A 20,291-nucleotide genomic window follows, 5' to 3' on the forward strand; every position below is an offset into this window, starting at 1 on the left:
TTTTTATCACTCACTATTTTTAGTAGGTTTCAGTGCGTCTGAATTTTGGTCAGTTTGTAGTTTGGACACATAATTTATTAAGTCTATTTTTAGTAAATTTCACTGGGTCTCCGTTTGGCTTAATTTTGAGTTTGGACAAACTTAATATTTTTAGCAGTTTCTGAAAGGAATTATAAGAGGAAGAAATGAAATAAATCCAAGTAGTTTGTTGATTGAAGAAATATTACCAAGATGAAGAACTACTTGAGTTGAGAAATCACCAAAATAAGAGAGGAGACACGAGCTTTTGAAAGGGGAAAAAGCAAAGAAAAAACCCCTTATTGATTATGAATGAATGGCAATAGCCTAAGAAGAGAGACATAGAGAGATTAAGCAAGAAGCTTATTACAATATCTTGTGAAGAATGAGAGAAGCATCTCTTAAATAGAGATGAGGAGAGGAGTTACAAAGTAACTTCCATCTTTATGAATGCCATCATTCATGCTATGTTTGTTCAATGTGGCAAAATCCTCAGAGATGAGGAGAGGAGTTACAAAGTAACTTCCATCTTTATGAATGCCATCATTCATGCTATGTTTGTTCAATGTGGCAAAATCCTCATAAAGAGGAGAAAACTAATATTGCTTAATAAATGAATTAAAAGAAATGAGTCATCCTCACACATGCGTGAGATGACTTAAAAGACAAATAACATGAAGGGATTCCAAAGAAATATCCAAACATAATGCAAATAAATACAGATAAATAATTAACCCTTACCAAGTAAAGATTAATATTCTAACAATTTCTATTTTTAGTAAGTCTTTTTTTGGGCTACAAATTAATGTTGACAATGAAGGAACATGATTATCTAGATCCAAGACCGGTGAAATGAACAACTGAAGAAAACATAATGAAAATTTGACTAAGGCAATGAAATTTTGGTTAAGGCATGGAAAAATCCTCCTCCACCCTCAAAGTGCACCCAAGGAAGCTTCTTGGAGTGCAAATCTCAAAGAGGGAAGGATTCTTCCTCAATTCAACAATCCTTCTCCACCCCCAAAATCCGCCAAAGAATCCTCCATGGGCAGAAGGATTCTTCCTCAAGTCCAAAATTCCTCCTTCGAGATCAAAGTGTGCCCATGCACTCAAATGGCATAAAATGCAAAATTTGGATAAGTATGGTAAAACTTCTACTCTAAGGCTCAAATGTGCTCAAGAACTTAGTGATATGGAGAAAAATTTGGTTAAGTATGCAGAAATTCCTTGACCCCCTCAAAAATGTGCCCACCTCTCAAAAGGCATGAAGTGATAAAAATTTGGTTTAAGTATGGAGAAATGCCTTCTCCTAGGCTCAGGTGCACTCATGAGCGCAATTCTACCATGTGCAAGGATTTTGTGCCCAAGTGCACTCTCAGGAATAAATTCTCTCTGCCAAGGATAAACATAAAAAGAAAAAAACAAAAACAAGAATCCCTCCCCATGTCTAGAATGCGCCCATGGAAGAGAAGTGACTAGAGACATAAAATTGAAGTTCCTAAGAAGATCTTTTGATAAAACATGGCATTCTTGACAAGTCAAAAAAGGATAAACATCAAGGATTCGTCTATCCAATCCAAAGACAACATCAGGACGTCAGGAGGCATGGAGGTCCAAGATGAGTAGATCTAGTTTATGATATCCAAGTTCAAGGAGAAATCCGGTCTCAAGAAGTTCATGGAGGAATAATTCCAGTTCCAAACATCAAGGAGGACATACAAACTCCAAACATTCATGCTTTAAGGCAATCTAGTTCTAGACCCCAAGGACCGAAAGTTCAATTGCAAGTGAGAAGAAGAATTTACAACATCTTGAATATCCTCCGGAAATCCAAGATCAAAAGTTAGAAGGGAAAGACTCAAGAAATGACATTCGTCGACAAGGAAAGATATTCCAAGAAGGTGAATTCTCGAACCTAGGTACGTGGAAATAAGGAAATGATCAAGGAAGGATATTTTCAAAAAAGTTAATCAAAATTAGGATATTTGCCAACTTTTTCAACTTTCAAAATGCAAAAAAATTCGCTCCTCTTTATCTTCCAGCTGGCGAAAATTGCCATTCATTCAAATCTCGTAAACTTTGTAAAAACAAACATCATGTAATCTCTCTCATAGTTTTTATGCGAAAATCGGCAACTTTGGGTCCTCATGCGACCTTCAGACGCGCTGTCCCTTGCTTGGTGGGCTTCACCAACCTCTATCATCTCACGCCTATTCAAGGCGATTTTACAAGCTTGAAAAATCTCTTGGAATTCGTGCCCGAGGGCTCGACTGACCTAAATGGAAACACCGGCTCCTTCGCTTAACATCGTCATCTTACGGACTGTTGTGACCATTTCACACATCGCCCCATTGAAAATGATGACCCCTGCTTTTTTGCTTTCTAGGGTTTGTTTTCTAGGTCTTTTAGGGTTTTGTCTGTTAGCCTTTAACTTTTGAGTCACCAGGGGGATCACCTGGATAGCAGGTTCTGCTTGAGTTAGGTCAAGTTGGTGAGTGGCTAAGTTTGGAATGTCCTGATCTTGAAATTTGGCTAAGTCTGGAATGTCCTGATCCTGAAATTTGGCTAAGTCTGGAATGTCCTGGTCCTGAAATTTGACTAAGTCCGGAAAACTGAAGAATCCTCCAAAACTAGATTTTGCAATATAACTCCTGGAGGTCTGAAACCACTCTCAAACATCCTGAAAGTATATATGGAATATAAATTAAAGTATAAAATGTCACTTATACTTAAATGTTATATTCCATAAAGTGATCCTGACGGAGAGTTCAAAAAGTCAAATTTCGCTCCTGACCCTTCCAGAGGGTCCAGAGCGAAAATCAACCTAGGATTCATTTCTTGCCTTATTTGACCAAATTTTGATTTGCAAGGCATTTTGAAGGGAAAAGTGGACATGTTTTGGAAATGTTTGAAAACCTTGAAAAAATGATGGATTCTAGCCTGGAAGAAGAATTTCGCTCCTGACCCTTCCAAAGGGTCCAGAGCGAAATTCATCATAAACTTCATTTGCCACCTTGTTTGAGCTCGAAACCTTGTTCCTAGGACGAAGAAAGATGAGAATTTACCTTGCAATAAAGATTGGGTTTGAAAGAATGATGATTTTGGTCTAAAAAGGGAAAATCGCTCTTGACCCTTCCAGAGGGCCCAGGGCGAAAATTCTTCAAACACCTACTTGCCCTTGCGAAATCAAGTGAAACTTGGGTTGAACGTGAAAAGAGAAGTGTTTTTTTTAGCCTTGAAGGTGAATTGAAGTTGAAAGGATGGAGGAGCATGCTCAAAGCTTGAAAATCGCTCCTGACCCTTCCAAAGGGTCCAGGGCGAAAATTCTAAAACCCATCTTTTCCTCCAAAGTTTGAGCAAAGCTAAGCCTAGGCATGGGTTTAAAATGACATTTGGATTGCCTTAGAGTGGAAATGGATCACCATGTATGCAAGCTTTGAAGCCAAGGAAGAAATTCGCTCCTGACCCTTCCAGAGGGTCCAGGGCGAAATTTCTAAATTCTCCCTCTTTCTTGCAAATTTAAGACAGAATCTTGCTATTCATGATTTAGATGGGAGAGAGGCATGATGTTCTTTGCCTTAGAAGTGATTTCAAGTTAAAAGCATGAAGAGATATGCCTAAAACTCAAAATTCGCTCCTGACCCTTCCAGAGGGCCCAGGGCGAAAATCATAAAATCAATGAATTCCTTTTAGGTTTGTGCTAAAACAAGGCTAAGACCAAGGTTGAAAAGGCCTTTGAGACCACTTGTGAGTAGATGCTTGTTTTAAAAAATGATGATTCTAGGTCAGATAGAGAAATTTGCTCCTCACCCTTCCAGAGGGTCCAGGGCGAAAATCTAAAAAACCCCTATTTTACCTTGCAATGACAAACCAAGCATGCATGAAGTGAATGAAGAGGATCATTGCCTAACCTTGTGAGGTGGATTGGAGTTAAAATGATGAAGGAGTAAGCCTAGGCAAGAAAAATCGCTCCTGACCCTTCCAGAGGGTCCAGGGTGAAAAACCTTAAATCCACCTTTTTTCTCCAAGTTTTGAATGAGACTAAGCCTGGACCTCAGTGAAAGATGCCATTTGGAATGCCTTGGTGAGGTTTTGGACTTATAATAATGAGAATTTTGAGCTCAGGAGAGAATTTCGCTCCTGACCCTTCCAGAGGGTCCAGAGCGAAATTCCCTAAAATGCAATGTTTCCTTTGAATTTTTGATGAGCTAGCCCAGTGATGGAGGTAAATGAACCCTGGAGATCGCCTTGAAGGAGTTTAATGATCAAACTAAGGTGAAATTTTGGCCTAAAATTGAAAAATCGCTCCTGACCCTTCTAGAGGGTCCAGGGCGAAATTTACATTTTCACTTAAATTACTCATGGGAAATGATAAAAATTGAAATGCGAGACCTTGATTAGGCCAAAACAAACATAAACTTGCCTTCCGGGAGATTTTGGAGTGAAGGGAAGGAGGTATTCAAGTCTTAAATTGAAAAATCGCTCCTGACCCTTCCAGAGGGTCCAGGGCGAAATCTTGAAGAAGCTTCACTAAGCCTCAATCAAACCTTGATATTCCCAAATTTTGCCAAATTTGCCAAATTCAAAACATTTGGGAGGATTGAATTAAATTCGCATTAATTAAGGCATTTTTAATTTAATAAATTAATTTTTAGGCCTTATTTAAAAATTTTACCTTGGAGGCTAATGGAGGCATAATTCATCCAAAGGAAGACCACAATTCAACCCTTGTCCAGCAAAACCTGGTCTTCTTTCATCATTTTCCAAGGTTTTATAGTTAGGCTTTCAAAGGAGGAGGTATGAAGAATCATTTTTTTTGAAGTTCTTATTCAAGACTTATTGTGATTTCATAGCAATTTTGTAAAGTCTAAGTCTTGAAAATCCAATTTTCATTCATAATTAATTTGAAAATGTATAATTCTTGATTTATCATGTTTTTTTCAAATTAATATCTTAAGTTATACCCTTGAAAGGTCCTAAATTCTATGCTTTAAGGTTTGATGCTCAAAGACTAACTTTAATCTTTTGTGTAGGCATCAAATGGCGACCCCAGAGTAGGAAGATCAACTACTTGGCGGACCCTCATCAAAGAAGATCAAGTCAGGACAAGGACGACCTCCTCCCGTCTAACATCGACAAGGACGGCCTTCTTCGGACAAGCATCGTCAGGAATAACCTCTTCCAATCCAGCATTCCATGGCGAGGTACATCATCATCCTGCACATCAAAGACAAAAGAAGTCAGAGCAAGGGTTCGTTGAAGAAGCAGATAGTTCCAGATGAATTAATTAAAGCTAGCTTCTCAGCATCATCGAATTGGATATCTACCAAGTTGCAAGTATCAGACAATTGGCATCCTAGTCATCACTCCTCCAGTCGGGTTGGTCCACCTCAGCATGTCCAGATTCAATGTACCTGACTCATTAAAGGTGGTACAAACTTCGATGTACCTACCCTAGCTATCCATTGGTTGAATATTCCAGAGAAGACATGTGTCCAATTAATACAATTATTTCATTGGTCAAAATTGAGTTTGTTGTAACAAACCCTAATTAGGGTTTTCATTGTAGAATCTTGGCCATTGATCTCAAATTGATCTTAGTCGTTGAATTGTATTAAGGGCACTATATAAGCCCCGGCTCTTCATTTGTAAAGGCGAATAGAAAGTAGTTAGTGAATAGTGGAAAAATAGTGGGTAAATAGTTAGTGAATAGTCAGTTAATAGTATAGCAATTAGAATAGAATAGAGAGAGAAGGCAAAGATTGTTGCCAAGATGTTGTAAAAGACTTGTAAAACTTCATTGAAGAAATGGTGAAATCTATGGGTCGATTCAACAATTTGCATGGTCTCTATACTTCTCAGTTTTGATTTCATGTTATTAGATGAGTGGAAGAAATGTGTTTGATTGATGGTGAAATTCGTATATCCATACTACTAACAGTTTGTTGATTGCAGACTTGCCTTGTGTAGTCAACTGGAATCATTCAGCTTAAGCTTAACTTCAATTGTCGCTTCTTCATTGATATGCATCAACCTGATGGTGTCTATGCCTGTAGTGATGATCTGAACATCATAAAGCTTTCCTCTGAAGGTCGCACTAACCTTGTGGAGATAGTCCACTCCTGGGATGTCAAAACAAGACTTAGTTAGAATTTTATCAAAGATCATTCATTGCTCCTACATTCTTAGTATCAGAATTAGATCCTTTCCTCGACCTTGTCCTTTTTCCTTTTTTTTCAAATCTAAGCCAGTAAAATCTTGTGATTCCAGCAAATCAGACGTTTAGGTCATCAAGTGTAAGTCCCCTTGTGATTCCAGCAAAATCACATCATACCACAGAGAGCTTATCCACACGTAGAGATCCTACAACAATGAACCTTGAAGTCATCCCGATTGATCCTTTTCGCGACATCTTCAGCATTTGGAAACTTTAATCAAGAGAGGATAAGGTACCTTTTGGGTATTTTATTCTGTGTTTGGTGGTGTACAAAATACACATCAACATGGACCGATCGCGGGATCGCTCGAAAGGACGCGAGACACTCTGTGCGAAACTCAACAAGGCGAAGACGAAAAGGCCCAAAAAAGGAAGGGGGACCCTGTCGGCGACAGGGAGTGTGTACAACGCACAACAAAACCTCACGCCAAATAGCAAGGACCACGATTTTCACTTAGCAAACACTTGAGATGGAATAAAATAATATCTCCATTAATAATTTGACGTCCCCTTCTAGACATGAAATTTGCCTAGCACTCAGGAGATATTAGGCGCTATTTCCAAAGTCAATAAATCAGTAGTAACTAATCAAATTAATTAAATATTAAACCTTAGGATAAGGAATTAATATTTAATTATGTCACTTATGACTCCAATACTGATTATTGTCAAAACCAGGATGAAGCTGAGCTAGGAAGACCACTAAACTGCTGTGGGATCAAGACCCTGTCCACTGCCAAAAATAGAAATATGCCATACTGCCACTTACTAAAAATAGTAAGTTATGAACTACTACTTCGAAAAGCATGATCTTCGCGCCCAGTGACAGAGCATGGAGAGCTCAGTAGGACAGTATCACCAAAATGGCCAACCACTGACTTACTAAAAATAGTAAGTTCTCGCCTCATCAATGCTGGACCCTCATTCTTCATTCCACCTAGCCTACGGGTCTTAGGAATAGGCTAATGGACCACTGGAAGGACATCAATGAGAAGGGGACATTACATGTCGAAGCATGCATGCGAATGCACACACACACCCAAGTATGAGAGAGCATTAATTAATAATATGTGCAGCATTTGAGATTAATTTAGAGTAGCAATTAAGAATAAAATACAGCAGATATTATTGTTTTCAGAATGCATCAATTCATGCATAAAGATGCAGTGAATATGGTCTATAGAGCAGCGATTTAAGTTATGAGTACAGCGATTCATATGAAAGAAAGGCAGCAAGTTAAGAACTAATAAATCAGCAATGACAATTAGGAATTGTAAAGGCCTTATTAAAGGCAGTGCTACATATTATGAAGGAAGTATTTAAGACGGATATAATTTATAAATGGCAGCAAATTAAGCTTTGAATTAAAGGTGGTTTGTTAACAAATGGTCATGCCTTAATAAAACTTTATCTCCACAGATTTTTGTGGAGTTAAAGATCTAAACTTCCATAGCTGATGAAATAATGGTCAGTTATAAGGATTATAAACTTCTACTCGTTGAAATTAAGGAGGCCATATCGCTCACAAATCTTATAAAACTTTATCTCCATTCAAAGGGATGCCTCCTTTCATGAAAAGGCATGAGGATATAAAGGTAAAGAGAAGTGGGAGAGAGGAATATGGAAATTTTAATAAGAGATTTCTGTGTGGGACGTGACGTTATTGAGGTAGTGGGACGATAATAGATGTCAACTCAGAGACTTGCTAAAGTTACACGTGCTCTCCAAGAACTTTGGAGAACACCCTAAGAGTCCAAAAACGTTTTTGAAAGCGTCATTGCAATCCAAAACATAAACTGATCTCAATACCATAAACAAATGCCAATGAAAACTGAACTTGGATCCTCCAAGAAGTTTCTGGAAACTTATGGGAAAACTCAGAAACTAGCTAGAAGCTAACGAAACAATATGGTGTAGAATGGGGATGTTACACTTCATTAAGGTTCCTTGTTTGGGATTTAAATCATTTATATGTTTTGGGCTAGCTTATGAATCTGTTGACCTATTGGAGTAGACACCAATCTGCTATAATGTCCGATTCTCATACCTCAGCATCTAGATGATTCATTAAAATTATCTTCTTTCAGTAATGTTAGGTATTCTTCAAGCTTTCAAGTGCAAGAGGTAAACCAACAATAAGGGTTAAATTTATCAGTTTTTGTGCTAGATAAGTTTTTTGTTGTTAAAGGTGTGCGGCCTTGTTTGTCAAACTAACACATAGGTATATTGTGACACTTATATTGGAAAACATTGTGTAAAGTGTATAGTTTGCAAAAGGGCAAGTATTTAATTGTTTTGTTACCAATGAATTTGGGACTGTAGGAAAACCTCCCTTGGTCTTACAAAGGCAGAAGAGGAGGTCTTACTCACCTCAACAATTGGTTCTAAGTTGCCCAACTTGAACATAGGTTATATGAATTTCTTCCTAGATTTGACACCCTTGGCACTTGGGAGATTATCTAGCCTTAGGAAATTGGGGTCCACAACTCAAATCACCAACAAGGTGTCCCAGTGAGTTTTGCTTCCTATTGTAGTAATAACTAGTGGAAGAACTTTTTCCAACATATTTAAAAGAAGCTTTTTATTCTTAGATAAGATTTGGTTTCTATCTTGATATGTATGTTAACTGAATGCAAGTAATGAGTCTAAAACATGAAATTTGACTAATGATAGCAATAACTCTTTTAGAATAATGAAAGCAAATCTTCTTTAAGATAATTTTGTGAGATACACTTTATATCCATTTCCTCTTTACGTTAGTCATTTTGTTAAGGCATTTGTTTTTTCTGCATGAAGAGCATAAATTCTATAAAATCTTAAAAAAAGCTTTATAAAACCTAAACTAGGTATTCTGACTATCTCTTTGTGTGTATTTGACTTGCAGATTAAGTCCAAAGAGTATTTTCCTGCAGATATGTTGCTTTTGTCAAGCTCCAATGATGAGGGACTCTGCTACATAGAGGTACTTTTTTATTGAAAATTACCAGACATGGCAATGTTCAATGCTCATTGAATGTTTGATAGAAAGGAAAAGGGAAAAAATATAATGGCATCAATTTTAATCAGACATCCAATCTTGATGGCGAGTCAAATCTTAAAACGCGAAGGGCTCTAGAGAATACTTGGAAGTATGCTACTCCATATGAAGCCCGAAATTTTAGAGGTGTGTGCTTGTTTTGCCTATTCTATTTATTCCTAGCCTTTAACATGGTCTTCATATGGAGGATCTGTATTTGGTTATAGGTTACATTTTTATGCATCAAATTCAGTGATAAAGAGTGTAAATGGAAAATGATTAATAAGATAATAACCATATTTGGAGAAAAATGAAAAGCTAGGATCAGGAAAACAATGAATTTAGATTGATTTAGTGAGAAATAGCTAAAGACAGCACATAGATAATATAAATTTATCAATTATATCCTAAATCTATTTGGTCAGCCGTTCCTCATTCTCATTGTTCCTCTCATGTTTTTTGTTCATTTGGAGAAGTTGACTCAACAATGAACATAGTAGTGGATATCAAAGGCATACTAGACTTTATTTACTAGATCTAAGTAATATTTAAAACATGAATAAAAAATAAAAAATAAAAATTTCAAATTGTATAGGTAAAGATTGTAAAAGCAAATTAATTTTTATATGCCACCGCTAAGTGAGACAATTTTTTTTTAAAACCATGCATATGCCAGTTAATAGATTGACAAAAACATAACTATTTTTATTTATTGGACAACGCAGTTAAAAGGGGGAAAATTGTTTTTTTTCCTTTTTCTATTTATATTTATTTAGGATAGTATTTATAAGTTGTAATAGCCTGCAACTGTGCACCTGTATCACAATCAACTTGACTATCAGCACCCCCATCTGAGGAATTTATTTTAAAGTTTAATAGCTGTGCACTCCATATCCCTTTGTTGTTCCCAAAATACAAAATTTTTTGCCCTTCCCTGATTCCCTGTAAAAAACAATTTGCAGAATGGATCCAAATCAAATAGAGAACAACCAGCAAGACAAAAACACAAAGATTTCACGTGGAAAACCCTTTCGGGTAAAAAACCACGGCATCAAATATCTTTCATTTAACTTGGCACCAACCAACAGGGCACCAACCCTGATCACATAAATGGGCACTGTTTGCCCTCTCGGGTAAACGGTTAAATGCAGAAAGTAAATGTACAGAACATAATGGAAATATATTAAATAACCAGCCTTTGTATTAATTCCACAGTCCATGTACAATAAGTGCTTATAACATTACATCTGACATGACTAACATGATCCTCCTTCGAAGAAAAGGTACACAATATATAATACCCGAAGGGGTATGACACAACCGTTGCTACTCCAACTACCTACCCGTCGGCCAACTAACTGACCGCTGTAACTCATTATTACCGACGACAACATAAACATAATATAACAACATAACATAATGATTATTCCCGTCAACATCATCCCCCCCAAGAAAAGAAGTCGACTCCGATGACTTAATACAAAATAGAGATGAACGGCAGGAACTCCTGACGCCAGTCGGGCCCGGATCTTATACACTTGCTGCGTCCTCGCCTGAAAACCCTTTTCTGCTACCATCCGATGCTAAAGTGCGGAATTCATCAATATTGCTTCCTTTGCCATCACAGTCCTCCTGTGCCTAACCCAAACTTGTCTGCAAAACACGTTTTTCAGTCTCAGCTTCCACCAACTGCTACTCAATTGATACTATCTCCCTAGCCAATTTGTCCTCGATGGCCACCTGTGCTGCTCTCCCGGCATCCAACTCCTGGGTACGCTGAACTAAGTCTCACGCGACTATTGCCTCCAACTTGGTGGTCAGCTCCTCCCGAGCCCTCTGTGCATCCACCAAGGCAACCTCACGTCCAACCGAGACATACTCCGAGTTCCTCAAAGCGTACCAGTCATGCCTGGAGGTGGCCACAATCCGCTGGTACAAATGCTAGGAGACACCTCAAATCCTCCATCACACTCCCCAAAGGCTAAAAACTGAACTGAATAACTCCCTAGTGTCATACAACTGCGCAGACCTGCAATGCCTTCCCTCGAACTCTGTTTGTTCCCAACCTCCAAATCCGTCTCCCTCTACGACTTATGGCTTCCCCGCCAATGCTTAGCTGTGGGCTTCTTCCTCACAATACGGACAACCACAACACTTCCCGTGGTCTTCTGTAGCTCAAAATAAACTGGGGGTCAAGGGGCAGCGCCCCTCGCGGGGTCGAGGGGCAGTGCCCCTCGCGGGGTCCTGGGGCAGCGCCCCAAGTCGCAGTACAGGGCGGGGTCGAGGGGCAGCGCCCCCGCCGCCAACACCAATTTACAACCTTCAGAACCCCACGAAAGTCCATGGCGCACATCATTTTCTTGATATTTTATGATGTCAAAACCCTTCTTCTACACTCCAATATTTTCAGTGTCTAGGCTCCAGACTCCAGTGAATCATTTTAAATCTGGCCGTCGCCGTTTTTTTTTTCTTTTTTTTTTTTTTGTTAGGCACTGTAATGTTCCCGATGGCATCCGGGCCATACAACCTTCCTGTACGGTCAACACAGCACTGGCACCTCCGATCATGCGATCAACACCCTCCACCATACGACTGTGTTTGTTTGTGCGGGGGTTGCGTTTATGTCTTTGTGCTCCGCGACAGCAGTGGTTTCTACCGCACGGTGGTGGACGTCCCACCGTACGATGGTTCCACCGCACGGTGGTTCCACCGTCGGTGTTGCCACCGCACGGTGGTTCCACCGCCGGTGGCCGCACCATCGGTGTTGCCACCGCACGGTGGTTCCATCGGTGTTGCCACCGCACGGTGGTTCCACCGTCGGTGTTGCCACCGCACGGTGGTGCTACTGTACGGTGGTTCCACCGTGGCTTTCTTCTCTCTTTTTTTTTTTTTTTTTTTCCCTACGGTCAGCTGACCCGTACGACCATACGATTTTTTTTTTTTTTTTTGGCTCTTTTTTTTTTTTTTTTTCTGCTAGAGAGTCTTCTGCTGAGGTCCCCTGTCTCTGAGATCGCCCTTCATCCTTCTCAGTTTTCCTTGCCCAAGGGTTTCCTGTTGTGGTCCTGTGCCTCTTGAGTCGCCTGCCTCGCCTCTCAAGTCCCCTTCCATCCGCTCAGGTCCCCCTTTGGGCTCTCGGGTGTTCGTCCGGCCTCTCGGGTCCCCTGCGCGCTTCGCGTGGTAGGGTTTCAATTTGTACCCGTTGGTGGCAGTTCTATTTTCAATGGCCATCAGAAGACCTGGAACCACAAATTCTATAGGGACCACGACCTCCTTCCCGTACATAAGAAGAAGAAGGATAATAAAGATTTTGAAGACTGCGGTCTTCCATACAGGGTTCCAATCGTTGCCGACACTCTTCGGATTATTTATGCCGCTAGGGTTTGGGGCGTCTCCCTTCCAATATTCTCTGTATTCCGGCAAGTACACCTCTGTTGGTTGCTCTGGTTCCTCTACTTCGAGCCTGTAGCTTTGGAACATTTCGTAATCCTCCATTTGCCAGTGGAAGAGCCCGTTAGTCGAGCATACCTCATCTTCAGAACATCCCTCCAATTCTAGCACCCCTTCACTATTCGGCTCCATCGCGTTCTTGCCCTTGCTTTCATCGGGACCCCCTTCCCTTTTATTAGAGTCCTCTGAGTCCGAGTCTGAAGAGGCGAGCTCTTCGCCGACATCTTGGGTGTGTAGGTCAATGGTATATTTCCGCCCTCCCTTCTCCATGGAAAGTGTATTTTTCTTCCAGTTGTGGTTTACCCTCGCGTTGATCAACCACGCTCTCCCCAGGATGGCATCATAGCCTTTCTTCTTCGAGGGAATAACCACGAAATCTAACAAGAATGGTTGCGTACCAATTGTCACTTGCTAGGCCATCAACAAGCCGAGTGGCTTAATGCCGTGTTGGTCTGCTCCCACCAGGTTGAATGTGGGTGACCACAGGGTGGGCTTCCCCAGCCGCTTCCATGTTTCTTCTGGTAGTACATTCACCCCAGATCCACCGTCCACAATGGTGTCCTTCAGAATGGTCCCACGGATACCCATTTCTACCACAGCTGGGTGTCTACCACTGCTCAAGGCTAGTAACATCGGGTCAGTCGAAGGGCTGACGGAAACCTCCACCTGTGGTGTACTCTTCGAAGCGGTGGCGGGAACCCCTACCTATGGTGCACTCGACGCTGCGGTGGCGGGAACCCCTACCTGTGGTGTACTCGACGATGCGGTGCTTTGCACATTGGTGAGGATGGCAGTCCTCAATTGTGGCATAGAGTCTAGAAAGTCTTTTACCTTTATCGGCACCTCCATTTGCAAGATTTGCCCAATGATGTTATTTTCCGCTTCCGTACGGGATGATGTACTCGCCACCTCGTTGTCCCGTCGTTCGATCGTCATCTCACGTTCAATATTGGCCTTTGCCTCCCGTAATCTCTCCTTCTCTGTACGGGGGTTGGGATAAGTGGCTTTTCTCGTCTGGGCGCGGGTGATCGCCAGTACTTCTATCTCACGAGTCTTCTCAGCCTTCTCAATGTTGAGGAGATTAACCCCTGCCTGCGGGCAATTTGCGTCCTCATGGTCGCCTGGCCCACACCAACGGCAGAGGTGCTGAGGGGTGGCTTCCTTCGTGCAATCACGGGCAAAGTGCCCCCACTGATTACAGGCCCTACATTGGATAATTGGCCAGCCCTTGGCGTCATACTGGATACGGCTTCCATTATTGTTATTGTTGCTATTCCTTCCGCCGCCGCGTCCGTTGTCCCGGTATCCTCCAGATGATGCCGTTGTGTTAGTATGTTGGCCGGTACCCGCTGGTGCGGATGTTGTGGCCTGCTCCGTGAACAACACCTGGTTCTTGTTTCGGGTTTTCATATTGTATGGGCACTCCTTGGTGGAGTGTCCCATCACTTGGCAAATCTCACAGAATGCCTTCTTCGGGCAAGTACCCCTTGTGTGTCCGTCACTCCTACAGTCTGTACACCACACTTCATTTTTTTCCGTCTTACTTGTACTCCCTTTCATGGCTTTGAATTCTTTCAACATTCGTTCCATGTCCTTCTGGAGCGCGTGTACCTTTTTACCCGACTTGCCACCGCTACTGCTCTCCCCGTCAGAATCTTCATCATCGTCAGATGAATATTTATTACTTTTCTTCTTCCTTGATGTTTTATATTCGCTTTCTAGATCCATCGCCCTGTTATAGGCGTCATCATATGACGTCGGGGGTACAATCTTCATTTTTTTTCGTAGGGAGGATTTCAATCCTTCCACAAACCATCGTTTTTTTAAGCCGTCAGCCGGCTGGCTCTCCATTTTACCCAAGAGTTCTTTCAGCCTCCGACTGTATGCCCGTACTGTCTCCTTAGTACCTTGCTTGGTACTGTATATCTCTGTCACAATTTCGTTGTCATCACGAAGCAACCGGAACTCCTCCGTGAATTCCTTCTGTAGGGTAGCCCATGTGGCCACTTTTTGCTTATCTACATCGGAGTACCAATCTATGGCGACTCCTCGTAACGTGGCTAGAAACTGCTGTACCCAGTCGTTGTGGTCTGTTACTCCGTTGGCGGACCAAATGGTCTCACATGTACGGCAGTGCCGTAAGGGGTCTTCCTTGCCGTCCCCTGTGAACTTTGGTAACTTTTGTTTGCTTGCCATCCCTTGTCGTCTTCCTGGAGGCGATTGTGTCTGTGTCTGTGTCCCTGCGCTGCTACCTCTGGTAGTGTTGGTGGTGTGTCCTGGAGGTACGGTGTTTTGCCTGTCGCCTGTGGCACCTACACCCGTACTGTTGCCCTCCCCTTCGTTTTGACACACTCCTACTCCTGCTTCCCGTTGGTGATCTTCACTCCGTGGCGTGAGGGATAAGTTCCTACACTGATCCCGAGTCTCCTCGACTAGATTTCGCCGTAACCTTGTTTCTTCTAGAAATTCTTCGTGGCTCCGCGTCCTACGATGATCTGGCAACGCGTAGAAATTTTCGTCGGCCTCTGCACCTTCCGTGACACCTCCTTGGTTCCCCTCGGGTCCCCCTTCGGCAGGTCGTCCTTCGGCAAGTTGCCTCAGCCTCCGTCTACGTTCTACTTGCTGCTCCAGAATCAAAGCCCTCTGCGCGGCCTCCCACTCGTTCGTTTCCGGTTTTCTATTCTGCTCTTTATTCAATAGGTTTGGCATTAATTGTCACACATCTCCATAACTTTCAATTCTTAAATCAAAACATGTCTTTATTAATTCATCTGCTCAAGTACAACTCGTGTCAATGACACTTTTATTTGAAAATAAGTTCACAGTTCAATTCCCTCCTGGCCTGGCGCCATCTCTCTCCGTGTCCCGTCGGCTGTTCTCCTCGTAGCGTTGCAGGATTTGTTGTCGTCGCTCCTCCTGGCAATCTCCTCCAGGTGGGCCTGCTGTGCTAGCGATGCCTCTGCAAGCAACCGGGGGAGGTGGTTCATCAACCGGTTTACTGTCGGGCTAACCTCCAGTGCTGTCCACACGACACTTGGTGGGATTTCTACCCTACCTGGAGCAAAATTGAAAATTCTCGCGTTGCCGTGTCTTCTCCTGTATAAAGTTCTGTCCGCGCGTCGTCGGCCTCCGGGTTTACTTCACCAACAAGTAGGCCCATTGTGTCTGTGCGCCATCCGTGTCTTCAGTTTGAGCACCAACTCATTGTAGAATGTACCCTGTGAGATGAAGCACCCACTTCGCCTGAAAAAGGAACTATTGTGACCATTTCACACATCGCCCCATCTAGATGGGGACCTGTTGTGATGTATTCACACATTGCCCCATTGCAAATGGGGACCCCTACTTTTTTTGCTTTCTGGGGTTTTGCTTTCTAGCTTTTTAGGGTTTTGTCTGTTAGCCTTTGCATTTTGAGTGTCGCCAGGGGGATCACTAGGATGACATGCTCTGCTTGAGCCAGGGGGAGTCAGCAGGTGCTCCAGGTTAGGGTTTCTTTGAAAGTCTCCCTTAGGCCTAGTTTTGCTCTTGTTGCTAATAGTGTCTTGTTTGAGTTTGAGGAGGTCAATGAAGCTTGGTGAGTGAATATCCTCTTTGAAGGTCTAAGTTAGGTCAAATTGGTGAGTGATGAAGTCTGGAATGTCATCCTGATCTTCAAATGTCCTAAAATTTGGCTAAGTCTAGAATGTCATCCTGATCCTGAAATTTGGCCAAGTCTGGAAAATTGAAGAATCCTTCAAAAATTAGATTTTGCATTTTAACTCCTGGAGGTTCGAAACCACTCTCAAACATCTTGACAATATATATGGAATACAACTTGAAGTATAACTTCTTTCTTATACTTAAATGTTATATTCCATATATGAATCCCGACGGAGAGTCCAAAATGTCAAATTTCGCTCCTGACCCTTTGGAAGGGTCCAAAGCGAATTTCAATTTCAATTTCAAAAGGGTCCAGAGCGAATTCCTCTATAGGACATTCTACTTTGATCCAAACTTAGAACTAACTCATTCCCAAGCATTATTGAGGGAAAACCACTTATTTGGAGTGAAGAAATATGAAAATGAAGTCAGGATTTGAGCATAAGGAGGAATTTCGCTCCTGACCCTTCCAAAGGGTCCAGAGCGAAATTCATACAAGACCCTTTTTTCTTCAGAAAACCTTGAAGTGAATGCTAACTTGAACTGGAGGATGATCAGGAGAAGCCTAATGAGTTATATCCAAGCCAAAGAAGGGAGGAAAAAAGTGAAAATGAGCCTAGAAAGAAAATTTCGCTCCTGACACTTCCAAAGGGTCCAAAGCGAAATTCATATTTTCTCTATTTTGCTCTTTAACTTGACCGAGTTTGGAGCTTCTAAGGAATGATTTGAGGGACTTGGATGCATATTTGCCTTGGAGAGAAGGTTTGAAGCAATAAAATGATGGAAATCAACTTGGAAGGAGAATTTCGCTCCTGACCCTTCCAAAGGGTCCAGAGCGAAATCCTCAATTTGACCCTCTTTTTTGCCTTAAGCCCTAGGTTGACCTTGTCTTGAGCTAGTTTGATGGTGGATTGCCTTGATTATGGTGAAAGGAGCTTGAAATTGATCAAGTTTGAGGGAGAATTGGATGAATGAAGTGGAAAATCAACCAAGAATGAGGATTTCGCTCCTAACCCTTCCAAAGGGTCCAAAGCGAAAATCCCCATAGCTCTCATTTCCTTCCTAATTTTGGCCAAGTGTTGGTTTCTATGGCATGCTGGAAGGTGGATTGATATGTTCTTGCCTTGGGAAGTGATTGAAAGCATTAAAAGGTGAAGATTTTGCCTAGAATATGAACTTCGCTCCTAACCCTTCCAAAGGGTCCAGAGCGAAATTCTTTATAAACCTCATTTGCTCCCTTGCTTAGACTACAAACCTTGTTCCTTGGGTAAAGAGTGATGTATTTTTTCCTTCCAGATAAGATTGGAGTTGAAAAGATTAAGTGTCAAGCCTAGAGTTGGAATTTTGCTCCTGACCCTTCCAAAGGGTCCAGAGCGAAATTCCCCAAAACCTCTCTTTTCTCTCAAATTTATGGCAAGTCAAGTGTGGGTTAGGGTGAGATAGGATTGGATATGCCCTTAAGAATGACTTTGAGTTTCTAGTGATCAATAAATTTGAAGGAATTGAGCAAAAACAAGAATTTCGCTCCTGACCCTTCCAAAGGGTCCAGAGCGAAATTCCTAAGATCACCTATTTCCCTTGCAAATCAAGTCAAACTTTTGGTTTTTATGGCTTAGGGAAGAATGGAGCAACGTTGCCTTGACCTTTGAGGTGAGTTGAAGTGAGAGACATGATAGAATTTGTCCTAAAATGCAAATTTCGCTCCTGACCCTTCCAAAGGGTTCAGAGCGAAATTCCAAGAAGACACCCATTTCTTCCTTGTTCGGACCAAGATCTTAGTCCCTTGGGCGTATTTGGAAGTAAATCAACATGTTTTTGCCTTAGGAAGTGAATGAGGGCGAAGGGAATGAAGAATCAAGCCTAAATCTTGAATTTCGCTCCCGACCCTTCCAAAGGGTCCAGAGCGAAATTCTTGCAAACACCTATTTTTTCCCTTGGAGAAGGTCAAATCCTTGGTTTTTATGGCGTGGATGGAAGTGAGATGATGTGTCCTTGCCTTTTGAGGTGGATTGGGGTTGAAAAAATGAAGAAATGTGCTCAAAACTAGAATTTCGCTCCTGACCCTTCCAAAGGGTCTGTTGTGCATTGCACACGCTCCCTGTCACCGACAGGGTCCCCCTCTTTTTTGGTTTTTAGCCTTCGCCCTATTGAGTTCTGTGCAAAGTGTCTCACGTCTTTTTTTGAGTGCCCAAAATCAGTCCAAAGGACGATGTTGTCATAAGTGTAAGCCTAGGAATTTGCAAAGTGAGTTTAACGCTTAAGTTGAAAACTTTTCAAATATCGCTTCTTGGCCGATTTTTGCCAAATCTGAGGGCAAAGTTAAAATTTTGAAAAGCTCGCAGAAGGCTTGGTGGCCCGAAAACACAAGTTTAAAAAGAGTTGGCAAAATCCCTCAGGAGGCCGATTTTCGCTTTGATGTAAGACGTTCAAGTTAAAACCTTTGCAAATGTCCTTTTTTCGCCGAATTTCGCCAAAAGGGGTAAAAATGCAAAAAAGAAAAAAACTTTGCAAAAGAGCGAAAAACCCCCTCGAAGTTCGGTGATAGAAGGCGAAGTGTAAAGAGTATCGAAAAGTTTGCAAACAAGGCCAAAGCCCCGAAGTTCGGCAATAAGTGAAAATTAAAGTTCTCAAAAGGAGCAGTATCGCTGAAATTCATACCAAAATCTGAAAAGGTTAAAACTTTGTGAAACCTTGTAAAGTGCCGAACTTCAACGTTTAGGAGTAAAATGTTAGAAAGTTTAAGCCTTAGCAAATAAAGGTAAAATGCCGAATTTTGGTGATATGAGTGCCAAAACTAAAAAACTTTGCGAAAGACGTTAAAGCGCCGAACTTCGGCATTACAAGGTAAAATGTCAAAATATCGAAAGGTTTACAAAGATACAAGTTGGAAAGGGCATACATGCAATCGGATTTTAAAACCCGAATGCAAGTACACTTGTAAATTTGCAAATTGAGAAATGGATGGAAAATGAGAATTAGACTTGCGGAAAATGAAGAAAATGGAAAGTACGGATATGGGTGACATGAATGGATAAAGATGGGAAAATCCGAGAATGTCATTTTCATGAAAATGGGAAGAACTTTTCAACATGTAATCGGGTTCTTAAAACCCGATTTTGAAATGAAGGGAATTTCACATCTTTTCAACTTGGAATTCTAAGAAAAAATGGTTAAATTCTTTAACCGTAATGGAAGAACAAAGATTTCCAGCCAACTTGTAATTGGGATTTAAAATCCTGAATACAAGTGTAAATGTAAATAGACTGTGATGACTTTCAGAACAATCAGAATTCTGAGACAATGAATTTATACTGTTAGCATTTGATTTAAAGAAATATAAAACTGATTTTTATGTCTTATCAGTTTGCCTCTGCAGATACGAAGACCAAGCAATTATATCTTCTACCATTCACTGCATGTATCGTACTTATCAATTTTATTCAACAAAGGGTGGTGGATATATATCACTTGTCTTCATTGGATCGTGCCTCCATAGGGGGTTGCGATCCTATGTGGAACCACCTGGTTCCACATAGGGTCGTGACCCCTGTGTGGAGCCACGAACCTTCTACACCAACGAGATTACTTAAACCAAACATCACAATAGCAAACTAATATGTTAGTTTAATACTAAAATAAATCTCAATTAAATCGCAAGTATAATAAAATCGAATTTTTGGGCGCTAATAAATAGATTACGCTTTTGTTTAGAGTTACGACTGAGACAAATTTTAACACTCCCTCTTAGTCTTAGGAGTATAGACCTAAAACTTAATTTAGCTCAACACTAATCTCATGATAATTATATCACCTAGGTGTGAAGAATCAGCCTGTGATTCTAAGGATATACTCACTTTGATATCCAATTTTAAGTATCAGCCTGTGATACTAAGGATATACTCACTTTGATATCCCTGTTTTAAGTATCAGCCTGTGATACTAAGGATATACTCA

The 20,291-nt window shown here is 41.3% G+C and overlaps 1 protein-coding gene across 5 annotated transcripts in view; it reads left to right on the plus strand.

The window, feature by feature from the left end:
- Positions 1-20,291, plus strand: part of LOC131032649 (phospholipid-transporting ATPase 3) — a 417,034-nt gene that overhangs the window by 88,932 nt on the left and 307,811 nt on the right. For all 5 annotated transcript variants that reach the window (XM_057963683.2, XM_057963680.2, XM_057963682.2 and 2 more), the window contains exons 6-7: positions 9,120-9,197; positions 9,302-9,398. In XM_057963683.2, coding sequence (XP_057819666.1) covers positions 9,120-9,197; positions 9,302-9,398 — 175 coding nt within the window. The remainder of the gene's footprint in view (positions 1-9,119; positions 9,198-9,301; positions 9,399-20,291) is intronic.

This window comes from Cryptomeria japonica, chromosome 11 (assembly GCF_030272615.1).
Source record: "Cryptomeria japonica chromosome 11, Sugi_1.0, whole genome shotgun sequence".
NCBI classification, from domain to species: Eukaryota; Viridiplantae; Streptophyta; class Pinopsida; order Cupressales; family Cupressaceae; genus Cryptomeria; species Cryptomeria japonica.